A 20537-nucleotide genomic window follows, 5' to 3' on the forward strand; every position below is an offset into this window, starting at 1 on the left:
TGAAATGCTAATATCAATATTGGAATGTAGCCTTATGTTCTCACATTATTCATAACTTGTCTGAAGTTAGAGCTGATTTGGACAACCTGAAACCCAACATTTAGAAAAGCATTAATACTATAACAATTCATTTTAAAGTTTGTAATTTGGTCATGTTTTATTTATTACTATTCTACATTCCAAAACAGGCTGTCTAGCAATGATAAACAACCAATTTGACAGCTTGAAGTATACTTAAAATAATGTGCAAATATTGTACACTCCAGGTGTGCAAAGCTCTTACTTACCCAGAAAGACTCACAGCTGTAATTGCAGCCAAAGGTGATTCTAACATGTATTGACTCAGGGTTGTGAATACGTATGTCAATGAGATTTCTGTATTTCATTTTCAATAAATTAACAAAAACATCTAAAAACATGATGAGTGACATAAAAATCATTAAATCCATTCTGAATTCAGGATGTAACACAAAATGCGGAATAAGTCAGAGGGTATGAATACTTTCTGAAAACACTGAAAAACAGGAGGGATTTCACAGAAAATAATATTGTTCCTTGAGTTTTGTTGGAGTTTAGAGTGACAAAGTAGCTAACAGCTAACTTCTCTCTCCTGTCTCTTCATTGAGCAGTGCAGCCCAAGTGGACCTGTTGCTATGGATACTCACATTTTTATAGCCCCCATGAGCAGAGTACAGTCGTGGCCAAAAGTTTTGAGAATTACACAAATATTAATTTCCACAGAGTTTGCTGCTTCAGTGTCTTTAGATATTTTTGTCAGATGTTACTATGGAATACTGAAGTATAATTACAAGCATTTCATAAGTGTCAAAGGCTTTTATTGACAATTACATGAAGTTGATGCAAAGAGTCAATATTTGCAGTGTTGAACCTTCTTTTTCAAGACCTCTGCAATCCGCCCTGGCATGCTGTCAATTAACTTCTGGGCCACATCCTGACTGATGGCAGCCCATTTTTGCATAATCAATGCTTGGAGTTTGTCAGAATTTGTGGGTTTTTGTTTGTCCACCCGCCTCTTGAGGATTAAGGTCTGGGGAGTTTCCTGGCCATGGGCCCAAAATATCGATGTTTTGTTCCCCGAGCCACTTAGTTATCACTTTTGCCTTATGGCAAGGTGCTCCATCATGCTGGAAAAGGCACTGTTCGTCACCAAACTGTTCCTGGATGGTTGGGAGAAGTTGCTCTCGGAGGATGTGTTGGTACCATTCTTTATTCATGGCTGTGTTCTTAAGCAAAATTGTGAGTGAGCCCACTCCCTTGGCTGAGAAGCAACCCCACACATGAATGGTCTTAGGATGCTTTACTGTTGGCATGACACAGGACTGATGGTAGCGCTCACCTTGTCTTCTCCGGACAAGCTTTTTTCTGGATGCCTCAAACAATCGGAAAAGGGGATTCATCAGAGAAAATGACTTTTTTTTCTCAGTCCTCAGCAGTCCAATCCCTGTAACTTTTGCAGAATATCAGTCTGTCCCTGATGTTTTTCCTGGAGAGAAGTAGCTTCTTTGCTGCCCTTCTTGACACCAGGCCATCCTCCAAAAGTCTTCGCCTCATTGTGAGTGCAAATGCACTCACACCTGCCTGCTGCCATTCCTGAGCAAGCTCTGTACTGGTGGTGCCCCGATCCCGCAGCTGAATCAACTTTAGGAGACGGTCCTGGCACTTGCTGGACTTTCTTGGGCGCCCTGAAGCCTTCTTCACAACAATTGAACCGCTCTCCTTGAAGTTCTTGATGATCCGATAAATGGTTGATTTACGTGCAATCTTACTGGCAGCAATATCCTTGCCTGTAAAGCCCTTTTTGTGCAAAGCAATGATGACGACACGTGTTTCCTTGCAGGTAACCATGGTTGACAGAGGAAGAACAATGATTCCAACCACCACCCTCCTTTTGAAGCTTCCAGTCTGTTATTCGAACTCAATCAGCATGACAGAGTGATCTCCAGCCTTGTCCTCATCAACTCACACCTGTGTTAACGAGAGAATCACTGACATGATGTCAGCTGGTCCTTTTGTGGCAGGGCTGAAATGCAGTGGAATTTTTTTTGGGGGGGATTCAGTTCATTTGCATAGCAAGGAGGGACTTTGCAATTAATTGCAATTCATCTGATCGCTCTTCATAACATTCTGGAGAATATGCAAATTGCCATCATACAAACTGAGGCAGCAGACTTTGTGAAAATTAATATTTATGGAAATTCTCAAAACTTTTGGCCACGACTGTACATGCATAGTGAGCTGCCTGCGCGCAGGGAGCGAGTGACAGAAAGAGAGGAGCAGGTAATGGATTTACAAATGGAGGAAGTTATTTCGGGCATGGCTGGGCCTTAAATTTGGCAGAAGCAATTGGGCCTGGGTAGGGTAGGGCCTGAACGTCGTGGGTAGGGCTTGGGCTTAAAGTTCAAGTCCGTACAGAGCTCTAGCACAGGGAGCAGCACAAGCAGCGATGACATCATCACATTATCCAAAAACATTGCAGACATTGGATGAATATAACATTGTAATATCTTCTGCTGTGAGTGATGGAAAAAAGAAATTAGCGACAATTATTTGAATAATTCAATGGATGTTTTGTGCACAAAGGTGATGACTAAAGTGTCTTAATTAGGAATTTTCAAATCTGACTTGGAATTCTTATTTCTGGGTCCGCGTAAGTTCAACTGCAGTACCGAAGCAAAACTGTATGAGCAGTCGAAACCGTACATCTAGACTGCAACCCTAGTTTCCTCTTGAGTCATCAGTGTGAAACTGCTGGCAATAATAATAATCTACAAAACCTATCACCGCAATTTGAGTAATGCATTGATATATAGCGCCACAATTTAGATGATGGATCTTTCTATAAACTAGGGTACGAGTGAGGATTTCCTATGCTGGACAACTTGTTACAGCTGTTTAAATCATTGATAATCTGCCAATTGTTTTTATGTCATTACATTTAACCTTTATTTAACTAGGCAAGTCAGTTAAGAACACATTCTTATTTTCAATCAAGGCCTAGGAACAGTGTTCGCCTGCGCCTTGTTCAGGAGCAGAACGACAGATTTTTACCTTGTCAGCTCAGGGATTCGATCTACCAACCTTTCGGTTACATGTCCAACGCTCTAACCACTAGGCTACCTGCCGCCCCACATTACCATATAAGGGAGAACATAGCTATAATCAATAGCTGCAACAAGCTCTGTCTCACGTCAGAATTAGACGTTCATCCATGTTTCTCAAACGTCAAATTTCAAAGTTGTTCCAAACGTCAAATTTCAAAGTGTTTAAGGTTAGGTTTAGGCCTTAACTCTGAAATTGTAAGGTTTGGGATAGGCTTAAAACAAAAATCTCAAACAACTTTCAATTGTTGGATTCAAACATGCAACCTTTGGCACCAGAGGCAGGTGCTTATGCCCATCTGCAATCGCCGTCCACAACGCCAAAACCTACTTGAAGGTAACACCGCTCACTGTTGCCCCTAGGGGCCAATTTCCACGTCATCTCCCGAATTCCTCAGACATGGATGGACGTTGAATACAGACTTGTTTCACGGGTGTCCTGGCTTCTATATTAAGCCCTATATGTACAATTATATATGTTATACAATTGTATAATTGTATAACATTGAGGCCCTAAAATTACAATTAAGTCCTTGAATTTGAATTGTCAATGTCTGTATGAACCCTGCTTAACTTTTTTGGGATAGGGGGCAGTATTTTCATGGCCGGATAAAAAACGTGCCCGATTTAATCTGGTTACTACTCCTGCCCAGAAACTAGAATATGCATATAATTAGTAGATGTGGATAGAAAACACTCTAAAGTTTCTAAAACTGTTTGAATGGTGTCTGTGAGTATAACAGAACTCATATGGCAGGCCAAAACCTGAGAAGATTCCATACAGGAAGTGCCCTGTCTGACAATTTGTTGTCCTTCTGTTGCATCTCTATCGACATTACAGCATCTGTGCTGTAACGTGACACTTTCTAAGGCTTCCATTGGCTCTCTAAAGCCGCCAGAAAGTGGAATGGGGTGTCTGCTGTCGCTGGGCAAAGTATAGGAGCAGAGTTTGTAAGTGGTCAGCCTGGGGACAGTAAGACTGGAGATGCGCGGTCACGAGAACTCGCCATGTTTTTCTTTCAGTCTTTGAATGAATACAACGTTGCCCGGTTGGAATATTATCGGTATTTTATGAGAAAATAGCATAAAATAGATTTTAAACAGCGTTTGACATGCTTCTAAGTACGGTAATGGAATATTTAGATTTTTTTTGTCACAAAATGCGCTCGCGCGTTACCCTTCGGATAGTGACCTGAACGCACGAACAAAACGGAGGTATTTGGATATAACTATGGATTATTTAGAACCAAAACAACATTTGTTGTTGAAGTAGAAGTCCTGGGAGTGCATACTGACGAAGAACAGCAAAGGTAATCCAATTTTTCTAATAGTAATTCTGAGTTTAGTTGACCCCGAAGTTGGCGGATGTCAAAATAGCTAGCCGTGATGGCCGAGCTATGTACTCAGAATATTGCAAAATGTGCTTTCACCGAAAAGCTATTTTAAAATCGGACATAGCGATTGCATAAAGGAGTTCTGTATCTATAATTCTTAAAATAATTGTTATGTATTTTGTGAACATTTATCATGAGTAATTTAGTAAATTCACCGGAAGTTTTCGGTGGGTATGCTAGTTCTGAACATCACATGCTAATGTAAAAAGCTGGTTTTTGATATAAATATGAACTTGATTGAACAAAACATGCACGTATTGTATAACATAATGTCCTAGGAGTGTCATCTGATGAAGATCATCAAAGGTTAGTGCGGCATTTAGCTGTGGTTTGGGTTTATGTGACATATATGCTTGCTTGGAAAATGGCTGTGTGATTATTTGTGTCTATGTACTCTCCTGACATAATCTAATGTTTTGCTTTCGCTGTAAAGCCTTTTTGAAATCGGACAATGTGGTTAGATTAACGAGAGTCTTATCTTTAAAATGGTGTAAAATATACTGCTCAAAAAAATAAAGGGAACACTTAAACAACACATCCTAGATCTGAATGAAAGAAACAATCTTATTAAATACTTTTTTCTTTACATAGTTGAATGTGCTGACAACAAAATCACACAAAAATAATCAATGGAAATACAATTTATCAACCCATGGAGGTCTGGATTTGGAGTCACACTCAAAATTAAAGTGGAAAACCACACTACAGGCTGATCCAACTTTGATGTAATGTCCTTAAAACAAGTCAAAATGAGGCTCAGTAGTGTGTGTGGCCTCCACGTGCCTGTATGACCTCCATACAACGCCTGGGCATGCTCCTGATGAGGTGGCGGATGGTCTCCTGAGGGATCTCCTCCCAGACCTGGACTAAAGCATCCGCCAACTCCTGGACAGTCTGTGGTGCAACGTGGTGTTGGTGGATGGAGCGAGACATGATGTCCCAGATGTGCTCAATTGGATTCAGGTCTGGGGAACGGGCGGGCCAGTCCATAGCATCAATGCCTTCCTCTTGCAGGAACTGCTGACACACTCCAGCCACATGAGGTCTAGCATTGTCTTGCATTAGGAGGAACGCAGGGCCAACCGCACCAGCATATGGTCTCACAAGGGGTCTGAGGATCTCATCTCGGTACCTAATGGCAGTCAGGCTACCTCTGGCGAGCACATGGAGGGCTGTGCGGCCCCCCAAAGAAATGCCACCCCACACCATGACTGACCCACCGCCAAACCGGTCATGCTGGAGGATGTTGCAGGCAGCAGAACGTTCTCCACGGCGTCTCCAGACTCTGTCACGTCTGTCACGTGCTCAGTGTGAACCTGCTTTCATCTGTGAAGAGCACAGGGCGCCAGTGGAGAATTTGCCAATCTTGGTGTTCTCTGGCAAATGCCAAACGTCCTGCACGGTGTTGGGCTGTAAGCACAACCCCCACCTGTGGACGTCGGGCCCTCATACCACCCTCATGGAGTCTGTTTCTGACCGTTTGAGCAGACACATGCACATTTGTGGCCTGCTGGAGGTCATTTTGCAGGGCTCTGGCAGTGCTTCTCCTGCTCCTCCTTGCACAAGGGCGGAGGTAGCGGTCCTGCTGCTGGGTTGTTGCCCTCCTACGGCCTCCTCCACGTCTCCTGATGTACTGGCCTGTCTCCTGGTAGCGCCTCCATGCTCTGGACACTACGCTGACAGACACAGCAAACCTTCTTGCCATAGCTCGCATTGATGTGCCATCCTGGATGAGCTGCACTACCTGAGCCACTTGTGTGGGTTGTAGACTCCGTCTCATGCTACCACTATAGTGAAAGCACCGCCAGCATTCAAAAGTGACCAAAACATCAGCCAGGAAGCATAGGAACTGAGAAGTGGTCTGTGGTCCCCACCTGCAGAACCACTCCTTTATTGGGGGTGTCTTGCTAATTGCCTATAATTTCCACCTGTTGTCTATTCCATTTGCACAACAGCATGTGAAATTTATTGTCAATCAGTGTTGCTTCCTAAGTGGACAGTTTGATTTCACAGAAGTGTGATTGACTTGTCTCGGGATGGTAAGTTGGTGGTTGAAGGTATCCCTCTAGTGGTGTGGGGGCTGTGCTTTGGCAAAGTGGGTGGGGTTATATCCTGCCTGTTTGGCCCTGTCCGGGGGTATCGTCGGATGGGGCCACAGTGTCTCCCGACCCCTCCTGTCTCAGCCTCCAGTATTTATGCTGCAGTAGTTTGTGTCGGGGGGCTAGGGTCAGTCTGTTATATCTGTAGTATTTCTCCTGTCTTGTCCTGTGTGAATTGAAGTATGCTCTCTCTAATTCTTTCTCTCTTTCTTTCTTTCTTTCTCTCGGAGGACCTGAGCCCTAGGACCATGCCTCAGGACTACCTGGCCTGATGACTCCTTGCTGTCCCCAGTCCACCTGGCCGTGGTGCTGCTCCAGTTTCAACTGTTCTGCCTGCGGCTATGGAACCCTGACCTGTTCACCAGACGTGCTACCTGTCCCAGACCTGCTGTTTTCAACTCTCTAGAGACAGCAGGAGCCATAGAGATACTCTGAATGATTGGCTATGAAAAGCCAACTGACATTTACTCCTTAGGTGCTGACCTGTTGCACCCTCGACAACCACTGTGATTATTATTATTTGACCGTGCTGGTCATCTATGAACATTTGAACATCTTGGCCATGTTCTGTTATAATATCCACCCAGCACAGCCAGAAGAGGACTGGCCACCCCTCATAGCATGGTTTCTATCTAGGCTTCTTCCTAGGTTCTGGCCTTTCTAGGGAGTTTTTCCTAGCCACCGTGCTTCTACACCTGCATTGCTTGCTGTTTGGGGTTTTAGGCTGGGTTTCTGTACAGCACTTTGAGATATCAGCTGATGTAAGAAGGGCCTTACAAATAAATTTGATATGTAACAAAACGTATGGCAACGGCCTATAGGGAGGAGGTCAGAGAACTGTCAGTGTGGTGCCAGGACAACAAACTCTCCCTCAATGTGAGAAAGACAAAGGAGCTGATTGTGCACTACAGGGAAAGGTGGGCCGAACAGCCCACCATTAACATTGACGGGGCTGTAGTAGAACGGGTCGAGAGTTTCAAGTTCCTTGGTGTCCACATCACCAACAAACTATCATGGTCCAAACATACAAAGACAGTTGTGAAGAGGGGACGACAAAACCTTTTCCCCCTCTGGAGACTGAAAATATTTGGCATGCGTCCCCAGATCCTCAAAAGGTTCTACAGCTGCGCCATCAAGAGCATCCTGACTGGTTGCATCGCCCCTTGGTATGGGAACTGCTCGCATCTGACCGTAAGGCGCTACAGAGGGTAGTGCGAACGGCCCAGTACATCACTGGGGCCAACCTTCCTGCCATCCAGGACCTACAGTGGGGGAAAAAAGTATTTGATCCCCTGCTGATTTTGTACATTTGCCCACTTACAAAGAAATGATCAGTCTATCATTTTAATGGTAGGTTTATTTGAACAGTGAGAGACAGAATAACAACAAAAAAATCCAGAAAAACACATGTTAAAAACTTTATAAATTGATTTCCATTTTAATGAGGGAAATAAGTATTTGACCCCTCTGCAAAACATGACTTAGCACTTAGCACAAGGCAAAACCCTTGTTGGCAATCACAGAGGTCAGACGTTTCTTGTAGTTGGCCACCAGGTTTGCACACATCTCAGGAGGGATTTTGTCCCACTCCTCTTTGCAGATCTTCATTAAATCATTAAGTTTTGAGGCTGACGTTTGGCAACTTGATCCTTCAGCTCCCTCCACAGATTTTCTATGGGATTGAGGTCTGGAGACTGGCTAGGCCACTCCAGGACCTTAATGTGCTTCTTCTTGAGCCACTCCTTTGTTGCCTTGGCCATGTGTTTTGGGTCATTGTCATGCTAGAATACCCATCCACGACCCATTTTCAATGCCCTGGCTGAGGGAAGGAGGTTCTCTCCCAAGATTTGACGGTACATGGCCCCGTCCATCATCCCTTTGATGCGGTGAAGTTGTCCTGTCCCCTTAGCAGAAAAACACCCCCAAAGCATAATGTTTCCACCTCCATGTTTGACGGTGGAGATGGTGTTCTTGGGGTCATAGGCAGCGTTCCTCCTCCTCCTAACACGGCGAGTTGAGTTGATGCCAAAGAGCTCCATTTTGGTCTCATCTGACCACAACACTTTCACCCAGTTGTCCTCTGAATCATTCAGATGTTCATTGGCAAACTTCAGACGGGCATGTATATGTGCTTTCTTGAGCAGGGGGACCTTGCGGGCACTGCAGGATTTCAGTCCTTCACGGCATAGTGTTACCAATTGTTTTCTTGGTAACTATGGTCCCAGCTGCCTTGAGATCATTGACAAGATTATCCCGTGTAGTTCTGGGCTGATTCCTCACCGTTCTCATGATCATTGCAACTCCACAAGGTGAGATCTTGTATGGAGCCCCAGGCCGAGGGAGATTGACAGTTATTTTGTGTTTCTTCCATTTGCGAATAATCGCACCAACTGTTGTCACCTTCTCACCAAACTGCTTGGCGCCGGTCTTGTAGCCCATTCCAGCCTTGTGCAGGTCTACAATCTTGTCCCTGACATCCTTGGAGAGCTCTTTGGTCTTGGCCATGGTGGAGAGTTTGGAATCTGATTGATTGATTGCTTCTGTGGACAGGTGTCTTTTATACAGGTAACAAGCTGAGATTAGGAGCACTCCCTTTAAGAGTGTGCTCCTAATCTCAGCTCGTTACCTGTATAAAAGACAACTGGGAGCCAGAAATCTTTCTGATTGAGGGGGTCAAATACTTATTTCCCTCATTAAAATGCAAATCAATTTATAACATTTTTGACATGCGTTTTTTTCTGGATTTTTTTTCTCTTTTCTGTCTCTCACTGTTCAAATAAACCTACCATTAAAATGATAGACTGATCATTACTTTGTCAGCGGGCAAACATACAAAATCAGCAGGGGATCAAAAACTTTTTTCCCTCACTGTAAGTGTGTGAATTTAGACTATTTTCCTGTCCTGCTAAGCGCTCAAAAACGAGTACTTTTGGGTGTCAAGGTAAATGTATGGAGTAAAAGGTACATCATTTTCTTCAGGAATGTTGTGAAGTTAGTTGTCAAAAATATAAATAGTAAAGTACAGATACCCCAAAAAACTACTTAAGTAGTTCTTTCAAGTATTTTTACTTAAATACTTTACACCACTGGTATCAACAATGGTCCACCACCCAAAGGACATCCAGCCAACTTGACAACTGTGGGAATCATTGGAGTCAACACGGGCCAGCATCCATGTGGAACACTTTCAACACCTTGTAGAGTCTTTGCCCCGACAAATTGAGGCTTTTGCAACTCAAAATTAGGAAGGTTGTTACTAATGTTTTGTATGCTCTGTATATTTCAATATATTTTTCTGTTTGGATAATATTTAGATGTTATTTGACAGTCTTACTTTGAATATGTGTAATATGATTTAGTTTAATTGCCTTGAATATTGACTGGATAAATATATATTTTCTAATACAGTAGATGAATAATAGTCATTTTTGTTTCCAGACAGTGGGTTACAATTTGCCTCCTATTATGGCGATCACATGGTTCTGCAGAAGGCCCCAGAGAGGGCTGTGTTGTGGGGCTATGGACCCGATGATACTGAGGTCACGGTCTTTCTATCAGGAGGACCATTCACTAACAATGCACCTGCTGTCAGTGTGGCTGCCGGTGAGTTATCTGATCGCAACAATGCCTTTAGTTTAGCGTGACTATCCAGTCATGTCATGAAGCTGAGGATGAAGTAAGCAGAATTTCAAAGAGGAAAGTTGATAAATCCCTAAACTCATGTCAAGTTATTTTTCTAACAAATAACATTGTACTGTAAAGGTGATGGTGACACATCTGTTAGAATGAGGAAAAGGGTATGAGGAATAAAGAAAGCACCAAAATTGTTTGAAGTTAATTGTGCTGTGTTCCACTTTTTTTGCCTTGTACATAAACACATAAGGGTAACCTTCACTGATCCATGGTTTTGAATCTCTTCCCAGGGAAATGGAGGATGACCCTTGACCCAATGGAAGCTGGCGGGCCCTACAATGTGACTGCAGTCCTCCAGAACAACCACAGTATCACTCTCACAGATGTGCTGTTTGGGGATGTCTGGCTGTGTGGGGGACAGAGCAACATGGCTTTCACAACGTCTCTGGTGAAAACGGCATGATTCCAAAGATTCCCTCTGAGACTACTCTGCAATGTTAATATAAGTCTGAGTCTGCATTGTTTTAAAACATTTATTTGAGTCATTTAGCAAACGCTCTTATCCAGAGCGACTTAGAGTATTGAGTGCATTTTCATACTGGTCCCCCTTGGGAATCAAACCCACAACCAGGGCGTTGCAAGCGCCACGCTCTACCAACTGAGTTATACCATTATTATGTCTTGTCCTCAAGGTGTTCAAAGCATCAGAGGAGCTAGCTCTGGCCTCCAAGTTCCTTCAGGAGTGGAGATGCCCTGGTCTGTCCCCACAGCAAGTATGGATAGGCTCTGGAGTCAGTCTATTAGCTCAATTAGATGTGAAATTTCATGCAAATGATAGCTGTCAGCCAACTGACTAAGTGAAATGGTATTAATACATTTAATTGATAATGGGAATAAATCTTAAACCTCCTGAACAGAGTTGCTGAGTGGGGGAGGATTTCAAGCACTACTCTGCAGTGTGCTGGATGTTTGGGCGCCACTTGTACAAGGCGCTGAAGTACCCCATCGGCCTAGTGACGTCCTGCTGGGGAGGCACACCTGTAGAGGCATGGTCCTCCCCCCGAGCACTCAAACACTGTGACCTGGACAGGATTAACGGGTAAGTGTACAGGGACCCTGGAGCTTTACTCTTGCAATAGAGATGTTTGTTAGGTATGCAAATTATTGCATTTTTCTTAGGGATTGTAGATGGGTAGACTAGTGAATATTTGTGTCTTGTTCTTTTGGACTAAGAAAAATATCCTCTCATCTATGGTACTTGATATCAGTTGGACTATGTTATGTTCTTTTCATCCAGGATCCCCATGCCATATACACCTTCAATGTATTTGTCTAAGCGGACTAACTCTGTTGTGGAATGCCATGATCCATCCACTTCTCAACATGACCTCTGGTACCAAGGTAAAACAGCTTGGAGTCATCTGTTTTCTCCCATCTTTTAGCATACAGTAACAGCATACAGTAACAGCATACAAACAGCATAGAAACAGCCACGTTAACATGTCTGACATGCCCGTAAGACATTTTCTTTGCTTCAGCTCTGAAGGTGTTCTCCCTAAATGATTGTAATAAACCGGATAGATTTTTATTGGATTCATCAACAACTGCTCTCCTCTTTGTTCACTAAATGAAATCGTGACAAAACCTAATCCCCTGTGAATGTACAGTGGCAAGAAAAAGTATATGAACCCTTTGGAATTACCTGGATTTATGCATAAATTGGTCATCAAATTTGATCTGATCTACATCTAAGTCACAACAATAGACATAGTGTGCTTAACCTAGTAACACAAATTATTGTATTTTTCTTGTTTATATTGAATACATCATTTAAACATTCACACTGTAGGTTGAGAAAGTATGTGAACCTCTAGGTTAATGACTTCTCCAAGCTAATTCGAGTCAGGAACCCGCTGACCTGGAGTCCAATCAATGAGACGAGATTGGAGATGTTGTTTAGAGCTGCCTTGCCGATAACAAAACTCACAAAATTTGAATTTGCTATTCACAAGAAGCATTGCCTGATGTGACCCATGCCTCGAACAAATGAGATCTTAGAAGACCTAAGATTAAGAATTGACTTTCATAAAGTTGGAAAGAGTTACAAAAGTATCTTTAAAAGCCTTGATGTTCATCAGTCCACACTAAGACAAATTGTCTATGAATGGAGAAAGTTCAGCACAGTTGCTATTCTCCCTAGGAGTGGCCATCCTGCAAAGATAACTGCAAGAGCACAGTGCAGAACGCTCAATGAGGTTAAGAAGAATCCTAGAGTTTCAGCTAAAGACTTACAGAAATCTCTGGAACATGCTAACATCTCTGTTGACGAGTCTACAATACGTAAAACACCAAATAAGAATGGTGTTCATGGGAGGACACCATGGAAGAAGCCACTCCTGTCCAAAAAAAACATTGCTGCACATCTGAAGTTTTCAAAAGTGCACCTGGATGTTCCACAGCGCTACTGGCAAAATATTCTGTGGACAGATGAAACTACAGTTGAGTTGTTTGGAAGGACCACACAACACTGTGTGGAGAAAAAAAGGCACAGCACACCAACATCAAAACCTCATCCCAACTGTAAAGTATGGTGGAGGGAGCATCATGGTTAGGGGCTGCTTTGCTGCCTCAGGGCCTGGGCAGCGTGCTATCATTGACGGAAAAATGAATTCCCAAGTTTATCAAGACATTTTTCAGGAGAATGTCCACCAATTAAAGTTCAGAAGTTGGGTGATGCAGCAGGACAATAACCCAAAACAGAAATAAATCAACAACATTATGGTTTTAAAAGAAGAAAATACACCTTCTGGAGTGGCCCAGTCAGAGTCCTGACCTCAACCCGATTGAGATACTTTTTCCACCCTGCACTGTGAATGTTTACACGGTGTGTTCAATAAAGACATTAAAATGTATACTTGTTTATGTTATTAGTTTAAGCAGACTGTGTTGTCTATTGTGACCTAGATGAAGATCAGATCAAATTGTATGACCAATTTATGCAAAAATCCAGGTATTTCCAAAGGGTTCACATACTTTTTCTTGCAACCATCTTGAATAGTAGGAATCACTACATTGCTTTGACAATGTATCACTCCAGGATGTTATCCACTGCTTCTTACGCTGTTACGTTGATTCTGTCTATATATTTGTCCTGAGGTCTCTACATATATAAAGGCCTCCTTAAGTGAGGGATTTCCAAACATACGCTGGCACCAGACTGCAGACTATGGCTTTGCTCCCAACCTGCGTATGAAGAACACATTCATGGCCGTTGCTATGGACTTAGGAGATGAAATGTCTCCTTTTGGCAGGTAAGTAACAATCATAGAATGGATACCACAGTATTTGATAAGCCTGTACTCTTCTAAAAGCTTTAAGCAGTTCACATTTGAATACTGTGAGAATACAAGGCTATGTTCCAATATCGAAACTAACATACCACTTAGGATGCATGCATTGCATCATTCTAAGTGGTACACTAATGAGGATATTAGAATGTGGAACAAGATGTTTACCAGTGACTTTGTTCCAGTATCCATCCCCGGGACAAGCAGGGCGTGGCCTATAGACTGTCTCTAGGGGCGAGAGCTGTGGCTTATGGGGAGGAGGGCGTCTCATTCCAGGGGCCTTTCCCTAGCCGGGTCCTGGTCAATGACCAGTATCTCAACATTATTTATAACCAGAGAATCTTCGTCGCTCAATCCAAAGATATCTTTCAAGTCTGATTGCTGTACTTGTAATGTGTATTAACTTATAGTGTAGTGTTTCTACCGACCATGAACAGGATGGGCTGTATCAACTTGGTCTGAATTCTTTCTTTGGTGTTGTCAGCAGCTTGGCTCATGCAGGCTTTTCCACCTTGATAAAAGGTGTGGGTCCCAGCTCCCATACTGCAGTGGGGCGTTAACGCCGTCCAAGTGTACACGAATTACTGTTCCATGGACAATGTAGCCGGCCTGCGCTACGCATGGAGGGACTGGCCTTGTGACTTTAAGGCATGTCCTGTTTACAGTGCTGATGGGGTTCTACCTGCACCTCCCTTCACTCTCAACCGCTGGCCAGACGAGCAGTGAGACGAGAACCCCCCCCCCCGCTAGGAATGGATTAGTCAACCCATCTGGGTAGGAAATGTGTTTTTGAATGATACGATATGAGAAATGATTTTTACCTTGTTCTATTATTTGATGATCAATGAAATAAAATGTTTTTATTGAAATGCCAGGTGTAGTCCATTTTACATTGTCCACCAAATCAACTATAGTTAAGCAGTAAGGCAGGAGGGGGTGTGGTATATGGCCAATATACCACGGTTAAGGACTGTTAAGTGCCTGGATACAGCCCTTAGCCTTGGTATATTGGCCATATATCACAAACCCCCGAGGTGCCTTATTGTTATTAAACTGGTTACCAATGTAATTAGAACAGTAAAAATAAATGTTTTGTCATACCCGTGGTATACCAATCAGCATTCAGGGCTCGAACCACCCATTTTATAGTACTAACTACAGTATTACATACAGGGGCCAACTTGATCATCTACACAAAGAGACCTGCAGAGGGCGGTCAGATCAACTTTCTTTCACATGATAACAACAACAACGTACATTGATCGTTTAAATGGAAGAGAACATGATTCTGTAGTCTCCTCTTCTTGGTTCCTTCTAGGACTGTCAATGTCAGTACAGACGCAACTGGTCCTATTGAGAACCTCCACACAGGCGTCACCAGGCTTTCTAGAGCAGTGGTGTAGTGGAGGGTAAATGCCATTTAATTTATTTTGCACGAGCATTTACCCACCTATCACAAATAAATGCATTGAAAATATATGGAGCGTTACTTTATTAACCACAAAAGGCGATCATCGTTTATCAGTTTTTTCTTTTCCACTACTTCACTGGTCTGGAGGTTGAGGAGGAACGGATCAGTGGCTGAAGTAAGATGTAGAAGGTTGAAGGGTGGGTGAGCTCAGAAGATGCTGGTGAGAGGAACCAGGGGATTGTGGAGTCATGCCTGGGGAAAGAAAATGGGATTGAGTGGTTGAAATCAGATCTTGACTGTGGATCGTTGACCCATAATATCATTGCTTTCTATTTCCGCTAGCAGACAACAAGAATAATAAACAAAGGCCATTATATGCTAAATGCTGAGCCTAGGGGGTGTACAGGTAGGTAGAGAAAGTGTGGCAAACTGCTCGGCCTCACCTACTAGATTGTGCTCCCCCCTGATGCTGTCATCAAAGCCCTGGTGTCTCTGGTAGGCCTCAAAGTTGACTGAGGCATCGTCCTCAGACAGGCTGTGTGGAACCTGGCCGTCGCCTGGACGACACACCTCAAAACGGATCCACTGATAACTACAGGGACATATCACACCAATAAGCAACACATAAGTTGTTCAGCTACATGTACTTTAGCAGATATGAGAGAGTATATTAAAGGTCAGTTCATCTGAACTCAGGAAATGCACCAATTACAATCTCCACAAAGATAATGTGCAACGTTCAATTAATTTCCTGTGAGGTCCATGACATTATACTTGAGTACTAGAGACGCACTTGCTGCACTTGCGTGCTCCTGGGCAGCTCTGGATCAGATTCTGGATGGTGGGGTGGGAGAAGCCGAAAAAGTCTGCTCCAGAAGGCACGATGGGTGCCACCGGTTTAGATCTGTAGGGGTATAGACGTAAGATAATGAGAGAAAAGTCATACAATGAAATGCATCCACTGATTCTGTAAGCCAGTCTGTACAGCAAGCAGGTACCTTAGAGCACCAATGGCCTTCAGCAGGTTGGAATGGCAGGTGAGGGCAGAGGAGGCAGCTATGGCATTCTGAGGGTCTTCCTCAGGCACGATCTCAAACTGGGAGGAGGGAGATGGTTTGATAAGGAAAACACTCCTCACAAAAACATAAGCTGTCTCACAGCACCTCATTGACTTACTTAGCACTTGACTTCATAATGTTTTATAGCTCCATTAGTGCGAGTGTACCTGTGGGCCACCACCCCCGTCCTTAATCTGGCAGGTGTAGAGGCACTGCTGATCAGGGCTCTTCATGCTGGCGAAGAAGCGTGTGCTACAGAAACCCACTGGGTAGATGGCACACTGGTCATGGAACAGCATCCTGTCTGTGATAATCTGGAACAAGGAAGGACATCATTCATTATTCTCTAGCCACTGATCTGAGAAGTCATGGGCTGTGTCCCAACAGTCTTAAATAGCCTCTCCTGGTCTCCTTTCATAGACACTGATCCTGACCAACATGAATGTTCTGCCTATGGTGGAAATCTGTTCAGTACTTTCAACAGAATGGTTATGCAAGTGAGGAGAACAATGTAAGATAAGTTGGACAGTGTTTATAAAGAGCAAATGTGAGGCATAAGTATGAGTTGAGACACAGACCTCCCCTAGACTGTACACAGTCAGACCCCCCAGTACTATGGGGAAGACAGGACGTCCTGAGGAGTCCAGAGCGATGGGCTGAACCAGCTTACGAGACCCCGCGTCAGCAAGCTTCCGCTTTTTTGACATTCTTTTTGGACCTGAGGAAAATGTATTTTATGGAGTCAAAGAAAATACTGTGCTACCCATCATTACAAGACATAAGAATCTGTCTTATCTACAGGTAGGCTGGTATAAACATGGCTCTACCCACCGTCGTCTTTTCCATTCTCCCTGCCTCGTTCCTTCTTAGGCTTCTTAGGAAGGCCCTCCTCTGCCCCAGAGGTCCCAGAGGCCAGGTTATGACCCACAGGCAGGACTGACGCCCCCGTTGGGACGGCACTGAAGGTCACAGGGGGGTGAGAGCTGGTAGTAGCAGCAGTGAGCAGCTCCCCCTCTGACACAGACTGGTACTGCAACAGCGATTTCAGTAAGAACCTGGAAAACAAAGCACAAGAGATGCCCAATTAGACAACAAAAACTGTTTTCAAAGTACCTGTCAATCAGTGTCCAAAAGAAAAAAAGGGGGGGAAAATGCATCAATATAGCACAGTTAAACTCACCTGCGCTCCTCTTTTGCTCGCACAAACTTCTCCTCTAAGTGGGCAACTTCATCACAGAGAGCCGCATTCTCCTGTGGGATATTCAGTTTGTGACTTCAGCCCTCGGCCTATAATACCATAGTCTACTATACATCTCCAACATTTCTCTTCCATACATCTAAGTGTTATGGTGGACGCATGTAGCATCTGAACACATTGTGTTACAGAAATAACTTGAATAATACTGATTCAAGTGATTGTCTTTAGTATGTAGAGTACTCACAAAAATCATGGCCAGTGCTGCTTTGCGTAGTCTGAGGTACTTTAGTCTGTACTTTTCGTTCTGGTTCTTGCGTGGGCCTTTCTTGGTCTTGGGCCTGGTCTCAGAGAGACCTGTGGGGGAGGGGAAGGGAGGCAGAGAGGCTGCAGAGCCAGAGCTGGAGAAGGTTGACTGGGGGGGAGACCCCATGAAAGACTGGGTGGTGAAGGACTGTAGAGCCTGCTGCCCCTCATCATCTGTCTGTGAATGGCGAGAGACCAAACTCAGTGGGCATTGCATCATAACACCACATTCAAATACTAGTGGCAATGTAGGCCATGATCCACATCATATGATTGTGCATACAATGACAATGTTATGTGGATGAGGTATATCTGGAACAGTAACTGATGCAACGCAAAATGAAAACTGTGACAGAGCAAAGTAACATGGCTACAATGACTATATAAGGAAAAAAAATATGTTAATTATCCAAACACATTGATCTTCCACTGCACTCTCCTAAATGTCTATATTTGTCAGATCAGCAGTGATAGAATTGAACTAAAGGGATTTCTTCTGACATCCTTTGCATAATGATAACTTACCAACAGTGCAAAGACTCCATTTCTGTTCTCAATCCTCTTGAATCTCCTGCTGCCTTTCTGTGTCTGCAACATAGTGGGATACTAAGGCCAAGGCTAGGTGTTGGGGAACTGACAAATGTCTTAAGGGCAGGTCTCACTGTTGTAACCTTGAATGAATAAGATCTAGCCTGTGTTAACTGCTACTTAAGAGCATCATGATGAATGTTCTAATCCTGGCACACTATAGCAGAGAGCACAATTGCATTCGCTCTGGTTCAAGGCACAGGCCTTTGATGTGCAAACCTGTCTTACGTTCAACTAACGGCCTTTCTTTCAATAACAAAAGGAAGGGAAAGCAACAGAGAAATGATATGCAGAAAGCAAAAAAAATGTATTTTTTTGTAATACTGAAATATCCACTTCGATAATGTACAGCACAAATAATGAAAATAAAGTGAACTGCTTAATTTATAGTGGCCTTGGTGTGGAGTCCATTGGAGTACAGCAAAGAAAATGGAGATGCTATGAGCTTTGGACCTATCACGGCCATTGAAGTGTCTCATTAGTCTTACCTCACGGTACATGACAGCCTCAAGGCTTGACTTCGCACTGTCCAGAAATAGAATATAAATGTGGTTATGGACAGTTGAGGAATGATTACTGGGAATATCATGCTGTTGATCTATCAGGAATGTTTTTGAAAGCTTCAAATATATATATATTTTTTTAAAGCATGCAGTTGACGCATTTTGTCTTTATTTAAAATGCATTGTATATCTATAGAATTGATAATGATGTACTGTACTTGGACTGAACCAATCCCCTGTCAATGATTTGCTGTTTGATCTCCTTGATATGCATTGGGCGTCCAGCTGCCTCCAGTACAATCTGGGAAAGAGCAGACTGTATTGCTGCTGTATTTCACTGACAGACAGCAATCTGATTTTAAATGTCAACATGGTACATACAGTAGCCTACAGACAGTGCTGTGTTAAAAAAATACCGTACCTGCGCAGCATCAAGCCATGTGAGATTGGGCTTGTCTGCAACATCGTTAGCTGGTTCACTGTGGAAAAATAATGAATAGACATATTCATATTTAGGTAGAAAGTTTAAGACAAAGCAAATAAATATTCAAGTAAGAGACTTGTCCTCATATCATACTAGCAGAAAGACCCAACATTATATTTCCTGTGTAGTGGCAGCCTATTTGTCCTCCTACACACAACAGAATAAGGACGTGTGTGTGTATGCTGTACATTTGGCATTGCTTACCTCTCTAGAGCCTCGGCAGCTCCTGCCAGGCTGGCCATGTTGTCCAAGGCAGGGAAGAGAGAGTAGTTTCCCTGTCCGTCTGGCTCCATCTCTGACTCGAAGTTGGACAGTGTGTTCAGTGGGTCCATAGGTGAGAGAGGAGTTCCTGTGGTCTGGTTTCTGCTCGTTGAGGGCTGGAACAAGACGAAGACACACATCCAAGAACTGGTCATCTAGATTACTTTGTAGAACATAGCTACTGCATGGGAAAATAAGAGGCATGAGGATGTTTTGGAAATTGTTTGAAATGGTCATCGGCGACGGCGCATGAGCAGCTACTACCAGCTAGTTATCTATCAATGAACGCAGGCGAGAGGTTTGTAGGAAGTAGATAACTCGGCAGTTTACGCTAATGAACGTTTGTACGAGTATTCGTTTTATAACTTACCCCACTCCTGTCAATTCGTGCTTGCTCTTTTCCGTGAATCATCGGAGAACCCTGAAGCACTTCTTCGCTTGTCTCCATTGCATTGTTTACATAACTTACACGTTGCAGCAAAAGCTTGACGCTAGCAAACAAACACGTTTCCCGGAGAGTATGTTTGTTTCTAATCTCAAAAATTACTATGATGAAAGGTTTGCAAAAATCCAACAACGCGTTGTGCAGTCGACTTGTTTTTATCGCCTGAACTATTTCAGAAAACTGACGGAAACTAAGCTTCGGAGGTATTAAAACGAGCACCATGCCTTTCCTGTCATTTAATCGCTTTTTTTAGATTTGGGAAATGTAGTTCTTTATGCAGCCTGTTGTCAACAGCTGATGTCCTCAAGTATGCTGTATCTGTAGTTGGAACTGAGTATGAGCTACGTTCACAATAATACTAATCAATATTTGTATCAATTGCATTTATTTAATGATAAATGTTTTATCAATGAACATCTCGAATCTTGCTCTCTGACAACAGATATGATCAAATGAGAAACAAACAAGTGCCAGCAGTCCTGCCAATGCCAGAAGGTACAGTAAACACGTCGACTTACACAACATCTGACTTTTATTTGAATCCCTAGGCTATGCTGATAGGAGTTTGACATTAATTAAGAAATAGACAACAACCCTTGATCTATTATACTGTTAGGGTTGAACTGGATATTTGTTTGCATAACTTATATAATATACCGGGGAAGCTATGCTACAATAATAAGTATATAAACTA

General features: G+C 43.2%; 2 protein-coding genes across 4 annotated transcripts; one reads left to right on the forward strand and one right to left on the reverse strand.

Annotated features, from left to right (window-relative positions):
• The first annotated feature begins 473 nt into the window (after nucleotides 1-473).
• LOC106581216 (sialate O-acetylesterase) lies at nucleotides 474-14461 on the forward strand. Its single transcript, XM_082966109.1, has 9 exons — nucleotides 474-492; nucleotides 10051-10215; nucleotides 10536-10705; nucleotides 10938-11001; nucleotides 11173-11344; nucleotides 11543-11646; nucleotides 13379-13556; nucleotides 13778-13967; nucleotides 14112-14461. Exons 1-9 carry the CDS (start codon nucleotides 474-476, stop codon nucleotides 14316-14318), a joined length of 1269 nt encoding a protein of 422 aa, XP_082822235.1. The 3' UTR covers nucleotides 14319-14461.
• tbrg1 (transforming growth factor beta regulator 1) lies at nucleotides 14438-20084 on the reverse strand. 3 transcript variants are annotated; one of them, XM_014163144.3, is made up of 15 exons: nucleotides 19769-20080; nucleotides 19342-19514; nucleotides 19075-19132; nucleotides 18872-18954; nucleotides 18639-18675; nucleotides 18088-18150; nucleotides 17504-17740; nucleotides 17242-17312; nucleotides 16893-17116; nucleotides 16640-16779; nucleotides 16229-16375; nucleotides 16002-16099; nucleotides 15797-15907; nucleotides 15451-15595; nucleotides 14438-15255 (listed from the first exon to the last, which is right to left on the reverse strand). In XM_014163144.3, exons 1-15 carry the CDS (start codon nucleotides 20063-20065, stop codon nucleotides 15250-15252), a joined length of 1890 nt encoding a protein of 629 aa, XP_014018619.1. In that variant the 5' UTR covers nucleotides 20066-20080; the 3' UTR covers nucleotides 14438-15249. The 3 variants fall into 3 exon arrangements, with proteins under 3 accessions (XP_014018619.1, XP_014018617.1, XP_014018618.1); XM_014163142.3 differs by having other exon boundaries at nucleotides 15447-15595; XM_014163143.3 differs by lacking the exon at nucleotides 18088-18150 and having other exon boundaries at nucleotides 15447-15595; nucleotides 19769-20084.
• Between the last annotated feature and the right edge of the window lie 453 nt (nucleotides 20085-20537).

Source organism: Salmo salar, chromosome 20 (assembly GCF_965601325.2).
Source record: "Salmo salar chromosome 20, fSalSal1, whole genome shotgun sequence".
Lineage (NCBI taxonomy): Eukaryota > Metazoa > Chordata > Actinopteri > Salmoniformes > Salmonidae > Salmo > Salmo salar.

Bases quoted from the DNA above. Each gene is read 5' to 3' on its own strand.
- LOC106581216 (XM_082966109.1), top strand. The intron at 11,345-11,542 runs GTAAGTGTACAG...CTTTTCATCCAG, and splicing joins GACCTGGACAGGATTAACGG to GATCCCCATGCCATATACAC. The intron at 13,557-13,777 runs GTAAGTAACAAT...ACTTTGTTCCAG, and splicing joins GAAATGTCTCCTTTTGGCAG to TATCCATCCCCGGGACAAGC.
- tbrg1 (XM_014163142.3), bottom strand. From the start codon at position 20,065: ATGGTGCTCGTTTTAATACCTCCGAAGCTTAGTTTCCGTCAGTTTTCT. The intron at 19,515-19,768 runs GTAAGTTATAAA...GTCTTGTTCCAG, and splicing joins CACGAATTGACAGGAGTGGG to CCCTCAACGAGCAGAAACCA. The intron at 15,256-15,446 runs GTGAGGCCGAGC...TTCTTTCCCCAG, and splicing joins GGGGGAGCACAATCTAGTAG to GCATGACTCCACAATCCCCT.